Source organism: Oncorhynchus masou, chromosome 15 (assembly GCF_036934945.1).
Source record: "Oncorhynchus masou masou isolate Uvic2021 chromosome 15, UVic_Omas_1.1, whole genome shotgun sequence".
Classification (NCBI taxonomy): domain Eukaryota; kingdom Metazoa; phylum Chordata; class Actinopteri; order Salmoniformes; family Salmonidae; genus Oncorhynchus; species Oncorhynchus masou.
In genome coordinates this window covers 63,773,961-63,791,211 of record NC_088226.1, presented here as the reverse complement: position 1 = coordinate 63,791,211, position 17,251 = coordinate 63,773,961, and the positions used below count along the sequence as shown (strand labels likewise).

Here is a 17,251-nt window from a genome sequence, read left to right as displayed (position 1 = left end):
GTCTCGGGAACAAACTTCCTTGTTATTCGTCGCATCCCATATTGACAGATGCTACGATACCATCCAATGTTATGCCTTTGTCTGTCCACAAGAGATTTAAGTATACTGAACAAAAATATAAACACAACATGCAATAATTTCAAAGATTTTATGAAGTTGCTGGATATTGGCGGGAACTGGAACACGCTGTCGTACACATCAATCAAGAGCATCCAATACATGCTTAATGGGTGTCTGGTGAGAATGCCGGCCATGGAAGAACTGGGACACTTTCAGCTTCCAGGAATGGTGTACAGATCCTTGAGACATGGGGCCGTGCATTATCATGCTGAAACATGTCATGGCGGCTGATGAATGGCCCGACAATGGGCCTCAGCATCTCGTAACCGTATCTCTGTGCATTCAAATTGCCATAGATCCGCTGTGTTCATTGTAGCTTATGCCTCCCCATACCATAACCCCACGACCACCATGGGGCACTCTGTTCACAACGATGACATCAGCAAACTGCTCACCCACACAACACTATACACGTGGTCTGCGGTTGTGAGGCTGGTTGGACGTGCTGCCAAATTCTCTAAAATGACATTGGAGTTGGCTTATGGTTGAGAAATTAACATTCAGTTCTCTGCCAACAGCTCTGGTGGACAATCCTGCAGTCAACATACCAATTGCATGCTCCCTCAACTTGAGACATCTGTGGCATTGTGTTGAGACAAAACGGAAAATTTTAGTGACCTTTTGTCCCTAGCACAAGGTGCACCTGTGTAATGATCATGATGTTTAATCAGGTTGTTGATATGCCACACCTGTCAGGTGGCTGGATTATCTTGGAAAACGAGAAATGCTCATTAACAGGGATTTAAGCAAATTTGTGTACACAATTTGAAAGAAAAAAGCTCTTTGTGCATATGGAACAATTCTAGGATCTGTTATTTCAGACCATGAAACATGGGACCAACACTTTACATGTTGCATTTATATTTTTGTTCAGTGTATTTTCAGATGTAAGAATTCAGTGTGCGGCCTTATGCTTGACCTCAGACGTAAACACATTAACCGTTTGTCATGACTCTCCCTCCAAAACCCACCACCATAGTCTCGGAAATCCCAGACCGATGTTAACATTGTGGGAGTTGGGAGGCTGCCCGTCTGCCTACTGTAGGAAGACTGACCACCACATTGCTCGTCCACTCAGCCACTCTTTAATTCTTCTATATTCCAAACAGGGAGGCTGTGGTGCAGATTTTAATGGTACACATGTGAGGTGTCTAAGGGGAATAAGCAGTGTTGTCTATTTTAATTGGGTGTGATGTCAGGCTGCTATTCATTTGAATGAGGTGTCTGGTAGAGAGCTGATAGTTAATTGGTTCCGGAGACGTGTTCTAGTGATAATTCAGCATGTGGTGAGAGAGAAGGGTGTTCGGATACACTTTGATGTAGATTAAGAAATACTGATGTAACTGAAATAACTTCGGCCTGACCAAAATAACACAGTGGGTATGGTAACTTAGGCCTGACCAAAATAACACAGTGGGTGTGGTAACTTAGGCCTGACCAAAATAACACAGTGGTGTGGTAACTTAGGCCTGACCAAAATAACACAGTGGGTGGGGTAACTTAGGCCTGACCAAAATAACACAGTGGGTGGGGTAACTTAGGCCTGACCAAAATAACACAGTGGGTGGGGTAACTTAGGCCTGACCAAAATAACACAGTGGGTGTGGTAACTTAGGCCTGACCAAAATAACACAGTGGGTGGGGTAACTTAGGCCTGACCAAAATAACACAGTAGTGTGGTAACTTAGGCCTGACCAAAATAACACAGTGGGTGTGGTAACTTAGGCCTGACCAAAATAACACAGTGGGTGTGGTAACTTAGGCCTGACCAAAATAACACAGTGGGTGGGGTAACTTAGGCCTGACCAAAATAACACAGTAGTGTGGTAACTTAGGCCTGACCAAAATAACACAGTGGGTGTGGTAACTTAGGCCTGACCAAAATAACACAGTAGTGTGGTAACTTAGGCCTGACCAAAATAACACAGTGGGTGTGGTAACTTAGGCCTGACCAAAATAACACAGTGGGTGTGGTAACTTAGGCCTGACCAAAATAACACAGTGGGTGTGGTAACTTAGGCCTGACCAAAATAACACAGTGGGTGTGGTAACTTAGGCCTGACCAAAATAGCACAGTGGTATGGTAACTTAGGCCTGACCAAAATAACACAGTGGTGTTGTGCTCACAACATTTGATGCTACTATAAGTATAAGTCGGGTAATGTTGAGTTAAATGTTGAGTTGGTCAAATGTATTTCCATTTCAAACACCATGGTTATTTCCTACAGTATAGGCAGCGGTCACCAACATTAGTCTTGGAAAGGATGTGCAGGCTTTTGTTGCAACCCAGCTCTGACAGACTTGATTCAACAAAACGAGGTCTAACAATATCCAATCGGTTCCTCTGCAGACAAGCAGAAGGAGACCATGTACTCGCGGCTGCAGACGTGGCTGTACGACCGGTTTGGAGCGTACATCGAAGACTTCCGCTTCCAGCCGGAGGTGAACATGGTGGAGCCAGAGGAGCCGCTAAGCGCTAAGAGGTGAGAACTGCCCCCATAACCACAACGACCTCAGACAACCAATGCTTTCCGATTGAGAAATGATGTACTCTAGATTCTGACTTCATCATTTCCTCTGTAATTGCTCCCCTCGGCCTCTCTCCTCTTGTTTGATCAGCGTGGACGATACAGCCAGCCACTGTAGTCATCAGGTTAACCGGCTCAAAGGACACAGTACATGCTGCTTAGAGAAGGGTCATAAAACTGATGGCTTTGTAATGGGCCTAGAGTCTGTCAGCATGCTATTCATCAGCACCCACCGTAAAGTAGCCAGTCATGATGGGAACTACTGTCCTCATGAGCTCACCCTGATGTCTGATTGGCCTAATATTATAACCTACAGCCAATCCCAGGGCTTTCAGCACAGCAGAGGTTGTAACCATGGTGTTATGGAAGTGGGAGGATTGTCTGACCCCTGGTGGTGGGTTGAGGGCATTGCAGCTGGCCTTTTTTTTGTTCTTCGCTTTTTATGACTGATTAAGGATCAGCTCTCCCTACACAGTTCATACAGTGACCTTCTTGAGTGGAACTGCACCAACTGGCCCCGTGTCAGTTTTTAGGGCTCCGGTTCTTTCTCCAATTCTCAGTCCTCTCCTGAATGACGTAGACTGGAGTCATGGGGATTCGTACTGAATACAAGTACAATAGACAGAGGGGTGAGAGAAAGAGAGAAGGAAGAGAACACTGTGTTCACCATGCTTGTGGAGTCATGGGTGGCCTGACTCAAACTATCCTGGATGTAACTTTATCCAAGTACATATTAGAGGGCAGAGAGGGAGGGAAGAGAAGGAAGGAGCATTCATTGTGCACCAGTTGAAATGGCCTTGATGTTAGTTTTGGAGGCTGAAAGAGATGGGGAGATGGGATAGAGAGGCAGACAAAAATACCTTCTGAGACAAGAGATTCTTCCAGGAGGCACCACATACTTTCTCATGAATGGTGTTTAAATGCAGCAAGATCATTTTGTACTTTTTCTCCACCAAACATATCTAGTTCTGTTTGTGCTTCTCTTACATAGTTTATGCTTTTGTCATGCAGAGTTCTAGTTGAATCAAGCTCCCTTTCTCTTGTCCCCTGTCCTCAGATTGACTGAAAACATGAGACGACTCAGTAAGTACTGTACATTTAGTGGACAAAATGTAACAATCACACTCTGTCAGGGGTATCTTGATGAATATTCTGAAATATAATCAGAATCAGAATATGAAAATCTGAATATGAAAAATGTGTTTGTAATAATAAATTGATTTTTGTCTCAGTCTCTGATTGTGCTTTAATGGTCAATACTTTCTATTCCTCTGTAGAGCGAGGTGCCAAACCTGTCACTAACTTCAAGAGGAACCTTTTTGCCTTATCCAGCTGGCACTCCGTGTATACGTCAACCTTTGCCTTCATTGTGAGTGTGCACACGCACACACACACTATCACAGCGTATGAAAGATCCCAGCAATGAAGATCAATATCTCTATCCCCTTGTGTGTGTGTGTGTGTGTGTGTATTGTGTGTGTGTGTATATATATATATATATTAGTTTATAGATTTACATAAACATTTCTCTCTTTATTGGCATCTGCATGAGTACAGTATATAATTACTATTGCATAGTAACGAGATGACCATTGGTATGGGTTATAGACTAGCGATGGAAGATTGTGTGACCTGTTCTCCCCTCCCCCACTCCCTCTCTGTTTTCCACAGATCTATGTGAATGCAGCGTGGCACGGTTGGGCCATCCCCTTGTTTCTCTTCCTAGCCATTCTCAGGCTGTCCTTGAATTACCTCATTTCCAGGTAGCTTACCTCTTTGCAATGTGCATCACCTATTGTCCAGTGGAACAATTAACAATCTGCTTGTGAAATGAGTCAAACATGTTTCTCTCTGCTTTCTTCTCAGAGGTTGGAGGATCCAGTGGAGTATTGTGCCGGAGATCTCTGAACCTGCGGTAAGAAGTGTATGATGGGAAGGGGGTCCAATTTGGGGGCACTGGGTGTTACCAGAACAATTTCTGCTTTGGGGGGGAATAGTTTTGGATGTAACTTTCATCTTTTCACAGGATCCACCAAAGGAGGATCTGACTGTTTCAGAGAAGTTCCAGTTAGTTCTTGATGTCGCTCAAAAAGCACAGGTGAGCTGTGATCATGTGATTTGATCATCATCACCTTTTGATTTAGAAAGGGCGAGAGATGGGCTCCCGAGTGGCGCAGCGGTCTAAGGCACTGCATTGCCGTGTTAGAGGCGTCACTACAGACCCTGGTTCGTTCCCGGGCTGTATCACAACCGGCCGTGATCGTGATAGGGTGGTGCACAATTGGCCCGGTGTTGTCTGTGTGAGGTTTGGCCGGGGGGCTTTACTTGACTCATCGCACTCTATCGACTCCTTGTGGCGGGCGGGGCGCCTGCAGACTGACCTCGTCGTCAGGTGAACAGTGTTTCATCCGACACATTGTTGGTGCTGGCTTCTGGGTTAAGCAGACGGGTGTGAAGAAGCACGGTTTGGCGGGTCATGTTTCAGAGGATGCATGCCTCGACCTCCCGAGCCCTTTGGGGAGTTGCAGCGATGAGACATGATCGAAATAGGGTAGAGAAAAAAAATAAGAAAAAGTGCGAGAGGTGTCACGATGACATCTACTTTGTGATGTGAGGTGTTGCTCTCTTAAGCTGGTGTGCTGTTTTCACAAATGTGTGTGTTCTTCACAGAATCTATTTGGAAAGATGGCAGATGTCCTGGAGAAAATAAAGAAGTGAGTGACGTGTGTGTGTGTGTGTGTTTGTTTCCAGTTTATTTAAGGTTGTTAACCAACTTGCTTCACACTTTGTATCCTTGTGCCCCTGTGTTTCAGCCTGTTCATGTGGGTGCATCCTGAGATCACTCAGAAGCTCTACATCGGTCTGTGGGTGGCCTTCATCTGCTCCTGTCTCCTACCCTACAAACTCATGGGCTTCATGATGGGTTGGTACAATATGTAAAACCCTCACATGACCTGAGATAAGAACATCCTCCATGGTTACTGTCTGACCCTGCTGGTCATCTGTTAACGTTTGAACTTCTTGAATAATGTACTCTTAAATCTCTACCCGGCACAGCCAGAAGAGGACCGCTCGGAGCCTGGTTCCTCTCTAGGTTTCGTTCTAGGTTCCTGTCTTTCTAGGGAGTTTTTGCATGCTTCTGTATTGCTTGCTCTTTGGTGGTTTTAGGCTGGGTATCTGTAAATACATTTGATTGATTGATTGACTTGCCACTATACCTACCCAGTGATGGCCCCAAGCACTGAGAAAAATACAGAAAAAAAAGATGAATGGAGAGATCCTCGTGATCCATGGAGGTGTATCTCCTCTCATCCCTTTTCCTTGTGCCACCTCTCATCCCTTTTCCTTGTGCCACCTCTCATCCCCTTTCCTTTTGCCACCTCTCATCCCTTTTCCTTGTGCCACCTCTCATCCCTTTTCCTTGTGCCACCTCTCACCCCCTTTCCTTGTGCCACCTCTCATCCCCTTTCCTTGTGCCACCTCTCATCCCATTTCCTTGTGCCACCTCTCATCCCCTTTCCTTGTGCCACCTCTCATCCCCTTTCCTTGTGCCACCTCTCATCCCCTTTCCTTGTGCCACCTCTCATCCCCTTTCCTTGTGCCACCTCTCATCCCCTTTCCTTGTGCCACCTCTCATCCCCTTTCCTTGTGCCACCGCTCATCCCCTTTCCTTGTGCCACCTCTCATCCCCTTTCCTTGTGCCACCTCTCATCCCCTTTCCTTGTGCCACCTCTCATCCCCTTTCCTTGTGCCACCTCTCATCCCCTTTCCTTGTGCCACCTCTCATCCCCTTTCCTTGTGCCACCTCTCATCCCCTTTCCTTTTGCCACCTCTCATCCCTTTTCCTTGTGCCACCTCTCATCCCCTTTCCTTGTGCCACCTCTCATCCCCTTTCCTTGTGCCACCTCTCATCCCCTTTCCTTTTGCCACCTCTCATCCCTTTTCCTTGTGCCACCTCTCATCCCTTTTCCTTGTGCCACCTCTCATCCCCTTTCCTTGTGCCACCTCTCATCCCCTTTCCTTTTGCCACCTCTCATCCCTTTTCCTTGTGCCACCTCTCATCCCTTTTCCTTGTGCCACCTCTCATCCCCTTTCCTTGTGCCACCTCTCATCCCCTTTCCTTGTGCCACCTCTCATCCCCTTTCCTTGTGCCACCTCTCATCCCCTTTCCTTGTGCCACCGCTCATCCCCTTTCCTTGTGCCACCGCTCATCCCCTTTCCTTGTGCCACCTCTCATCCCCTTTCCTTGTGCCACCGCTCATCCCCTTTCCTTGTGCCACCTCTCATCCCCTTTCCTTGTGCCACCTCTCACCCCTTTTCCTTGTGCCACCTCTCCAGGGCTGTATGCAGGGATCAAGTTCTTCATCATCGACTTCCTGTTTAGGAGCTGTCCCAAGCTAAGGGACAAGTATGACACGCCCCACATCATCTGGACCAGCCTGCCCACAGACCCCCAGCTGAAGGAGCGTGGGGGAGCCACACTGTCCAGACGGGTATGTCTCAGACTCTATACTGTTGTATTTATCATCATTAGTCATTTAGGTCAACATTGGATCATTCAGAGATCCTCACTGAACTTCTGGAGAGAGTTTGCTGCACTGAAAGTAAAGGGGCTGAATAATTTTGCACGCCCAATTTTTCAGTTTTTGATTTGTTAAAAAAGTTCATGATTGTGTCCCACTTGTTGTTGATTCTTCACAAAAAAAATACAGTTTTATATCTTTATGTTTGAAGCCTGAAATGTGGCAAAAGGTCGCAAAGTTAAAGGGAGCCGAATACATTCACAAGGCACTGTATATCCACAGTAAAACAAGTCCTATATCGACATAACCTGAAAGGCCGCTCAGCAAGGAAGAAGCCACTGCTCCAAAACCACCATAAAAAAGCCAGACTACGGTTTGCAACTGTACATGGGGACAAACATCATACTTTTTGGAGAAATGTCCTCTGGTCTGATGAAACAAAAATAGAACTGTTTTGCCATAATGACCATTGTTATGTTTGGAGGAAAAAGGGGTGGCTTGTAAGCTGAAGAACACCATCCCAACCGTGAAGCACGGGGGTGGCAGCATCATGTTGTGGGCTTGCTTTTCTTGAGATGTTGATATTTTGAAGCAACATCTCAAGACATCAGTCAGGAAGTTAAAAGTTTGTTTGCAAATGTGTCTTCCAAATGGACAATGACCACAAGCATACTTCCAAAGTTATGGCTTAATGACAACAAAGTCAAGGTATTGGAGTGGCCATCACAAAGCCCTGACTTCAATCCTGTAGAAATTTGTGGGCAGAACTGAAAAAGCGTGTGCGAGCTCGGAGGCCTCCAAACCTGACTCAGTTACACCAGCTCTGTCAGGAGGAATGGGCCAAAATTCACCCAACTTATTGTGGGTAGCTGGTGGAAGGCTACCCGGCACGTTTGACCCAAGTTAAACAATTTAAAGGCAATGCTACCAGATACTAATTGAGTGTTTGTAAACTTCTGACCCACTGGGAATGTGATGAAAGTAATAAAACCTGAAATAAATAATTCTCTCTACTATTATTCTGACATTCTTATTTCACATTCTTAAAATAAAGTGTTGATCCCTACTGACCTAAGACAGGGTATGTTTTACTCGGATCAAATGTCAGGAATTGTGAAAAACTGAGTTTAAATGTCGTTGGCTATGGTGTATATAAACTCCCGACTTCAACTGTATCTTTCAGCATTGTGTACAAAACATCAGGACCACTTTCCTAATATTGAGTAGCACCCCCTTTTGCCCTCAGAACAGCCTCAATTCCTCGGTGCATCCACTCTGCAAGGTGTCGAAAGCATTCCACAGGGATGCTGGCCCATGTTGACTCCAATGCTTCCCACAGTTGTGTCAAGTTGGCTGAATGTCCTTTGGGTGGTGGAGCATTCTTGATACACACACTGTTGAGCGTGAAAAACCCAGCAATGTTGTTGTTCCTGACACACCGGTGCGCCTGGCACCTAATAGCATACCCCGTTTCAAAGGCCCCGTTTCAAAGGCATACCCCGTTTCAAAGGCCCCGTTTCAAAGGCATACCCCGTTTCAAAGGCAACTTTTCTCTTGACCATTCACCCTCTGTATGGCATACATACACAATACATGTCTCAGTTGTTTCAAGTTTCAAAAATCCTTCTTTAATCTGTCTCTCCTTCATCTACACTGATTGAAGTGGATTTAACAAGTGACATCAAAGGTATCATATCTTTCTCCTGGATTCACCTGGTCAGTCTGTCATGGATAGAACCGGTGTTCTTAATGTTTTGTCCACTCAGTGTTGATGTGCATAGGTGCACACCAGTGGAGGCTGCTGATGAGAGGACGGTGCATAATAATGGTGGAACGGAGTCAATGGAGGGGCATCAAACCATGTATTTGATACCGTTCCACCTATTCCGCTCCAGTCATGACACGAGCCCATCCTCCTCAATTAACCAACCATTTCATATTGATGTGTGTCATTGTTGCGGTTCCTCCCTATTCATGTGGGTGTTCACAGCAGCTGGGACTGTGGGATCCCTCATGTCAATGTCTGATCTCCTGAGTTTTCTGTTTCTCCCTCTCAGCTCTCTGGGTATGAAAAGGTAGGGCTACCTAGTGTGCACTTTGGTTCTTGTGTGCCTGTGTGTACGCCACCATCACCTGTGTGTGTGTCATTAGCGATGAGCTGCATTCCAAATGGTCCCCTTGTCCATTTAGAATTCAGTAGTAGAGCCATGATGACTGTGAGTGTGAGCTGCATTCCAAATGGTCCCCTTGTCCATTTAGAATTCAGTAGTAGAGCCATGATGACTGTGAGTGTGAGCTGCATTCCAAATGGTCCCCTTGTCCATTTAGAATTCAGTAGTAGAGCCATGATAACTGTGAGTGTGAGCTGCATTCCAAATGGTCCCCTTGTCCATTTAGAATTCAGTAGTAGAGCCATGATAACTGTGAGTGTGAGCTGCATTCCAAATGGTCCGCTTGTCCATTTAGAATTCAGTAGTAGAGCCATGATAACTGTGAGTGTGAAGGATCAACATGTGCCTGTAGTTTAAACATGCATCGACCACAGTGCTGTTGAAAGTCAGATTTGGCGTGTTTAACCAAAGTTGAACTCATAAGAGTTTTTACCATAATGGTGTTCTGAATGTACAGTGCCAGTCAAAGGTTTGGACACACCGACTCATTCAAGAGTTTTTCTTTATTTGACTATTTTCTACATTGTAGAATAATAGTGAAGACATTCTCTCAATCAGCTTCATGTGGTTTTGGTCAGGCCTAAGTGACTGTTGACTGGAACTGTTAGATCCGTTCTCAGACACTTTCAGAAGGAACCCTATATTCAAAGTGTGTGTGTTTGTGTATGGTGAGGAAGTAACTGGTAGAAACTGCTTATGTGTTTTGGAAAGATAGTGGTTCATTAATAGGATTTGTAGTTTGTGCCAAAAGTTTAGTTCCTAGTGCAATATCTATCATAATATCATATCTACTCTCTCTTAAAATCACATACAATTATTAAAGGTTGTTTTATATCACTTATCAATAGTTATCTATGTTTTCCAGTGTGGGTATTCTGGAGAAATGTACTAAAAATGATAAGCCTGTCTCACTATCTTCCAGTCTTTTTTGACGCGTTTCATTCTTTACTGTGAAAGATTATGGTCCCGTATGAGTTCATGGCTTCATGCCTTGCATGAGACACACCACAACCCTATCATTCACATCCCCATAAGCAAGGCACCCAACGCGCTCTACAAGCACCCCAGCCAATATACACTGCTTCCCAAACAACTGCTCACCTGAGTAAGCTTTGATTGATGCTGAAGTCAAAGCCAAGCTGCTGGTTTGAGAGAGTCTGCTATAATACACATGCACTGCTTGGGTTTAGCTAATTCTCTGGTTCCTGGTCTAACATGCTGCCCTCTCTTCCTCCGTCCATCCCTCTCTCCCTCCCTCCGTCCATCCCTCACTCCCTCCCTCCGTCCATCCCTCTCTCTCTCCCTTCGTCCATCCCTCTCTCCCTCCCTCCGTCCATCCCTCTCTCTCTCCCTCCCTCCGTCCATCCCTCTCTCCCCCTCCCTCCGTCCATCCCTCTCTCTCTCCCTCCCTCCGTCCATCCCTCTCTCTCTTCCTCCGTCCATCCCTCTCTCCCTCCCTCCGTCCATCCCTCTCTCTTCCTCCGTCCATCCCTCCCTCCGTCCATCCCTCTCTCCCTCCCTCCGTCCATCCCTCTCTCCGTCCATCCCTCACTCCCTCCCTCCGTCCATCCCTCTCTCTCTCCCTTCGTCCATCCCTCCCTCCCTCCGTCCATCCCTCTCTCTCTCCCCCCCTCCGTCCATCCCTCTCTCCCTCCCTCCGTCCATCCCTCTCTCCCTCCCTCTCCCCTCCGTCCATCCCTCTCTCCCTCCCTCTCCCCTCTGTCCGTCCCTCTGTCCATCCCTCTCTCCCTCCGTCCATCCCTCTCTCCCTCTCTCCCTCCATCCATCCCTCTCTCCCTCTCTCCCTCCGTCCATCCCTCTCTCCCTCCATCCATCCCTCTCTCCCTCCGTCCATCCCTCTTTTCCTCCGTCCATCCCTCTCTCCCTCTGTCCATCCCTCTCTCCCTCTGTCCATCCCTCTCTCCCTCTGTCCATCCCTCTCTCCCTCTGTCCATCCCTCTCTCCCTCTGTCCATCCCTCTCTCCCTCTGTCCATCCCTCTCTCCCTCTGTCCATCCCTCTCTCCCTCTGTCCATCCCTCTCTCCCTCTGTCCATCCCTCTCTCCCTCTGTCCATCCCTCTCTCCCTCTGTCCATCCCTCTCTCCCTCTGTCCATCCCTCTCGCCCTCTGTCCATCCCTCTCTCCCTCTGTCCATCCCTCTCGCCCTCTGTCCATCCCTCTCGCCCTCTGTCCTTCCCTCTCGCCCTCTCTCCCTCTGTCCTTCCCTCTCTCCCTCTGTCCTTCCCTCTCGCCCTCTGTCCATCCCTCTCTCCCTCTGTCCTTTCCTCTCTCCCTCTGTCCTTTCCCCCACTCTGTTTCTCTTAGATTCAGCCGGCGGGAGCTCGTGGGAGTCTAGGGACAGGCCTAGCATGCGGTATCAGTCTAGAGGAACAGACTGGCAGGGTCTACAATACTAAGAAGGGTTCTTTCCATGAGGTCTTCAATCTATCCGAGGATGAGCGCCCTCTAGCAGGTTGGTAGAGCGCTGCAGAATAAACCTCAGCAGCGACAGCTACATTGTGCCTGGCTCGCTTCCTCCCCTGTTACATGTTGACTCTGTTTCCATAGTCGATGATGAACTTAGTGTTTATTTATTGTGTTATGTTGAGGCAGTGCAAGCTGTGAAACTATTCATATTGACTGTGTGTATGCAGTGTGGCAGACTTTTGCGTGTGTCTTGATTGGTTTTGTTTGCAGTGTGTGAGAATGGCTGGCGATGCTGCTTGATCAACAGGGACAGGAAGAGTCCCACTGACTACATCCGTAATGGGGTGCTCTTTGTCACTGAAAAGTAAGCCATCTACTGCCAATACCTAGCTGTCACATGTAGAAATCACATTTGGCATCATGTTGTATTAGTTTGTGTGTTCAGGTGTATTATATTGGCCTACTTCTTCATGCTTATTATGTGTTTTCTATCCATCACCAGTTACCTTTGCTTTGAAAGCTCAAGCTCCAGGTCAAACTCCTCTAAAAAGAATAAAGTCATCAAACTGATTGACATCACTGATATTCAGAAGGTGGGTGTCTTTATCTTTGCTCCACCTTCTGTCCAATGTCTCAATTCATTGGTTTCTAAAAATGTACTGCTGCAGTAGAATGTAAATGTTGTTTATCTGTGGATTTTTTGTCCCACAGTACAAAGTCTTGTCTGTACTGCCTGGGTCTGGAATGGGAATCTCCATAGCAACACCGTCCACCCAGAAGGTAGGAACACTTATGGACAGTCTATTTTAGACCATGTTTTCTCTCTATTTAGGTCTGGTACTGTTGGTCAATATACTATTAATAAGTTGATCTGTGATCTTCCACCCTCCTTTCCTCTCGGCTTGTCACTCTACATCTGTCCACTTTACCTCTTTCTTTATTTCTCTCTCTCTCAGCCGTTGGTGTTTGGTGCCATGATCCACAGGGACGAGGCCTTTGATGCCATCTTCACACAGTACATGAAGACGGCGACCATGACTACAGCCATCAACCCTGAGACCTAACAAACCAAGATGGCTGCCTTCACCAGGGACTTCCTTACTGACACAGAGACATAGCTATGTAGTACACCGAGAGCCACCACTGCTACTGGCCATTTATTACATGTGAAAATATGTTAGGCTAGTATCCATGCCAAGGTGGTGGATTCTTCCACCAAGCCAGGGAGCCTTGGCACATAGATTAGCATGTGAATATGGTATCCACTTGATCTGAGGCCTCATCCATCACTATAGAGCCCAAGGTCTTTCTATCCTCTCGCTGATGACTCAAGGTCCTCATTGGGTCTAACTAAGGAACTACGACTCCTGGACCCGCCCACCATTGCTGCCTCCTGCCTTCTATTGGTTGGGTCGAGGCTGTTGTGTCAAGGGATAGAGCCACACTTGGTTCTTGTTTAGCTGTTTCTCTGTACTGAGGTTTTCAGTGTGTCACAGGAGGTTGGTGGCACCTTAATTGGGGAGGAAGGGCTTGTGGTAATGACTGGAGTAGAATCAGTGGAATGGTATTAAATACATCAAACACATGGTTAACCGGGTATTTGATGCCATTCCATTTGCTCCGTTCCAGCCATTATTATGAGCCGTCCTCCCCTGAGCAGCCGTGTGTGTGTGTGTGGTGGTTATACATTAGTCGTCTATTCTGCTGTTTCAGGAGGAGGCTGGATCTCCTTGTCTGTCTGATAGGATTGTCTGTCACTCCCATAGTGTGTATCGCATGCACATTGGTGCCCATGGCTCCACTGAATGCCCTCCGCTTCTGCCTTCAATAGGATTGATTTTGATTGATATAGATATCACTGGTGGTCTTGCACAGGTCTGAGGCTACACATTTTGTAAGTGTCAGTTAACAAGTGCACCAGAAACCACGCCTTGTTATGTTAAAAAAATAGTGCTCACGTTTATGAAAACCTCAAGCCTTCATGTGCCCCAGTTGATGATATTTTAGTAGAATTTCAACAATAGCCTTTATTTTGAGGGATGGAACAGGAATAATGTAAAGATGGGCAGCTAAACGCCAGGGGAATGCTGGAGATATTGTAGGGAATAACCTTCTCACACATATTTATTTGTGTCTTGTTAAAGGAAAGGTATGGATTTACATGTACATGTTAAGGAGTCATGATGCATTCATACGCACCACATAAACATGACATAGTATTTCTGAAGCCTTAGAGTGTTTATTATGTAGATCAGTATGTGATTTATAATATGTGACATTCTACGTATACTTAATTGGCTTAGTAAAACTATGTAGGTTTTATGGAGTGTTTTTTGGAATGTGTTGCGAGAACTTTATTGGACAGATTACATGTAAAGCAATACCAAAACAAGCTATTTCCAAAAAGCAGAAGCCTTTTCTACACTGCCTTGTTCAACCACTCAATGAAGCCTTCTCTAATCTTCACAGATGTAGGCCAGGATTCAAACCAATGAGGCACTGTACTTTTTGCTTTCCATTAATTCTGAGGTGTAACTTCACGGAAATTGCCATTGGATCATGAAACTACACGTTCTTAAATGTATTTTTTTAAATTTCGACAACTTAAGTGCAGTGTAATATCGGTAATTTGTGCTAGTTTGAATCACGATCCGAAATGTTGGGAATAACACGTCCTTTTGGGTTTTGACACCAAATGGTAGAGGGGTTTGAAGTAAACGCTTAACTATGTTCTAGCTGAATACATACTAGTGACTCTATCTAACTGGACATTTTCTGTTTGATGCCTTTAGTCTACAAGTTTCATTAGTCAAATGTACGGGATACATGGTATACACCGTCCAACAAAATGACTTGCAGGTTCCTTCTTGACAATGCAACAACAATAAATCATTTAATATATGAATACAAACATGAAGTAAATGTCTCAGTAGAATAGATTAAACATTTGAGCATAAGCATAATGCAGGAAGGCACAATTTTTAGTCCAATGTTGACACATGTTTTGGGGAAGTGGGGATTGGGTGGCAAGCGTTTAAATTGTGCAGTACGCCAGGGTGTGTCAAACTCATTTTGCCCTGGGGCTCCGCATTCGGTCTTCAACGAGGTCTGGAGGGCAGCACAGAATAAATAAAAAAATCCTCGCTCTCAAAATCTGAAAAAAATAAACCTCTCTATCGTTTTGGGAAATTTGATGCTCCCTGACGGTCTGGCTTTCATTTCAGTGATTATTAGCGAGTTGGATACAGTCAAGAAACTGTATGCAGGTCCATTATCATTCCTACACAGTTTCAATTTGGTTTTAGTCATTTAAAAGTATATTGAATTTGTCGTCCCCCGCATCCAAAAAATGGTTTGAAATCTTTGGTCTATGTCTAGTAACTTAGGTCTTTCATTCTGCAAGCCTCTCCAGGAAGTTAGATATATACTTAAAGGCCCAATGCAGCCATTTTTATATAAATATCAGGGTAATAATTAAGTGTCTTACTCTAATCGATTTCCAATAGAAATAGGTAAAAATTGCTTTAGCAACAAACTTTCTCTAGCAAGAATTTTTCTAGGACTGCCTGAGAGTGGTCTGAGTGGTTTGTTTTCAATTTAAAATGGTAAGAAGTCAACCAAAATAGCTTCTTAGCTAAAATACATTTTTCAAGCAAGAACATTGCTAGACTGTCTAGGAGTGGGCTGGGGATAAAAACTGAAAACTAGCTGTTATTGTCAGAAAGGTTTGGAACTATTTGTTATTGATCTATTAATCATTTTGCCTCATGGTGATGTCACCATGGAAAGCTGACACTCTCGCCATGCAAACCTGCTGATTAGAGGGTCCTGTGTCGATTGTATTTTCAACCAGCAACTATCAGGAAATAATACTAATCACATTTGTTCTGGCTTTAACAGTGTTATTTGATATAAAACAAAATCTGAAAAAACTGAAAGTTGACTGTACTGGGCCTTTAAGAAGCACAGAATGTACAGATTGTGTTTGTTGTTGGCCAAAATGTTTATTTTACTGCTTCTCATTTTGTTTTGCCCTATAACTGTACTGTTTACAGTGGTTCAGTTCTCCACTGCTTTCGGCCAGTTTGATTCCTTGTGAGACTGAGGGTATGAAGACTGGGTCGGTAAATCTTGTGATGGAGAATGTTTGTGTGCTGATAACCCTAAGTGGTCACATGTTTAAACTCACCTTTTTTTTGCGCAAATGCAGATGTTTAGTAAAGTATTCCATTTTTATATTTTCCTGTCACAACTGTCTTGTGCTTTTACTTCTAAAAATGAAAAAATGCCACCTGCTGCTGAAGAGAACAGATTTAGCTTCTCCTCTTCCTCTCTGATATCATCCAGTATCTATCTTTGGCAGTAACACACAGGTATTTATGCTAATTAGGCCAATCAAAGACTTATGCAACACTATGCAACACTCTTTGCAAGAGGAGAGTGAATTTAAAGGTGTCATTTCGTGGAGTCATGTTGCTTACAAATTTGTGTGAATCACCACTCTCTGTCTGAACAATGTCAGTTTATGGCATGGCTGTCAACTGGAAGATGGAAAGTCATCATTACTGTGTTCCCAAACCATCAACAAGGTGTTGTAAAAAAAAAATAAGCCCTCGTTGACTCCTCTTCATCAATTGTTAACTCTCAGTATGATGGCAATGGCTTCACCAAGTCCTCTGGAAGGTGAGGTGCAGTTTCTGCCACATTGCAGTGCTTAACCTTCCATGTCCTTTACAGTGGTTCAGGAGGATTGTGAACCTGTATACATTTTCAGAGAAGGATGGACATTGTCTCTATAGTTCTGTATCAGAGGTGCAGAGATTGTTTAAACCACTCAAAGGCTTGCACACTGCAGTGCTAATCATGTTAACCAAGTATTTCTTTTAACTGTAAATTCTTGTTAGCAGATTTTTCATAATACTTCCCAATCCGTTTAACTGTTTTAGGAAAGATTACTGCTTAGTTGTGAATACTTTGTAATCTGCGGTGTCCACTGACAAATTATTTTATATATGAAATAATGTAATATATAAATCCCTCATTTTTTTAAAGAATATAATGTTTATTGTAAAATGTTATGTACATTATTTAAGTAAACCAATTTAAAGTATTGATTTTTGGGCATTTTCTTTAGTTTCTCAGTAACTTTGTTTCACAGTTCAAAGTTGACTGTGTTGCTTATTCATTTCTTTAGCCCTGTGATCGGGATGCTCCCTTGATCTCGGGGGGCATATCGTACTGCACTTGCAAAGTTTGGGAAGCGCTGGGTCAAGACTAGGTCTGCTGCGGTGACTGCATTAAAATTCCACGTCAGACTCAATGGTCATCTTTTATGCACTCAGTGCATGCCTTTTTGTTGTAGGCCTGCCTAACTTGCTAACTACCATAAGGTCCTAACGGCCTGGTACTCAGGGCTCTATTGTCCCTCTAAAAACTCTGACATCAATGCAAATGCAGTTGAAAGTCACATAGAAAATTTTGA

General features: G+C 44.8%; 1 protein-coding gene across 5 annotated transcripts in view; it reads left to right on the top strand.

The window, feature by feature from the left end:
* The window catches only part of LOC135556630 (GRAM domain-containing protein 4-like), a 48,270-nt gene extending 31,186 nt beyond the window's left edge, over positions 1–17,084 (top strand). For all 5 annotated transcript variants that reach the window (XM_064989986.1, XM_064989988.1, XM_064989987.1 and 2 more), the window contains 14 exons: positions 2,471–2,603; positions 3,706–3,731; positions 3,926–4,017; positions 4,320–4,411; positions 4,515–4,563; positions 4,675–4,746; positions 5,319–5,362; positions 5,462–5,571; positions 6,987–7,141; positions 11,668–11,815; positions 12,040–12,133; positions 12,272–12,362; positions 12,481–12,549; positions 12,726–17,084. In XM_064989986.1, coding sequence (XP_064846058.1) covers positions 2,471–2,603; positions 3,706–3,731; positions 3,926–4,017; positions 4,320–4,411; positions 4,515–4,563; positions 4,675–4,746; positions 5,319–5,362; positions 5,462–5,571; positions 6,987–7,141; positions 11,668–11,815; positions 12,040–12,133; positions 12,272–12,362; positions 12,481–12,549; positions 12,726–12,833 — 1,283 coding nt within the window. In that variant the 3' untranslated portion in view covers positions 12,834–17,084. The remainder of the gene's footprint in view (positions 1–2,470; positions 2,604–3,705; positions 3,732–3,925; positions 4,018–4,319; positions 4,412–4,514; positions 4,564–4,674; positions 4,747–5,318; positions 5,363–5,461; positions 5,572–6,986; positions 7,142–11,667; positions 11,816–12,039; positions 12,134–12,271; positions 12,363–12,480; positions 12,550–12,725) is intronic.
* Positions 17,085–17,251: the final 167 nt, after the last annotated feature.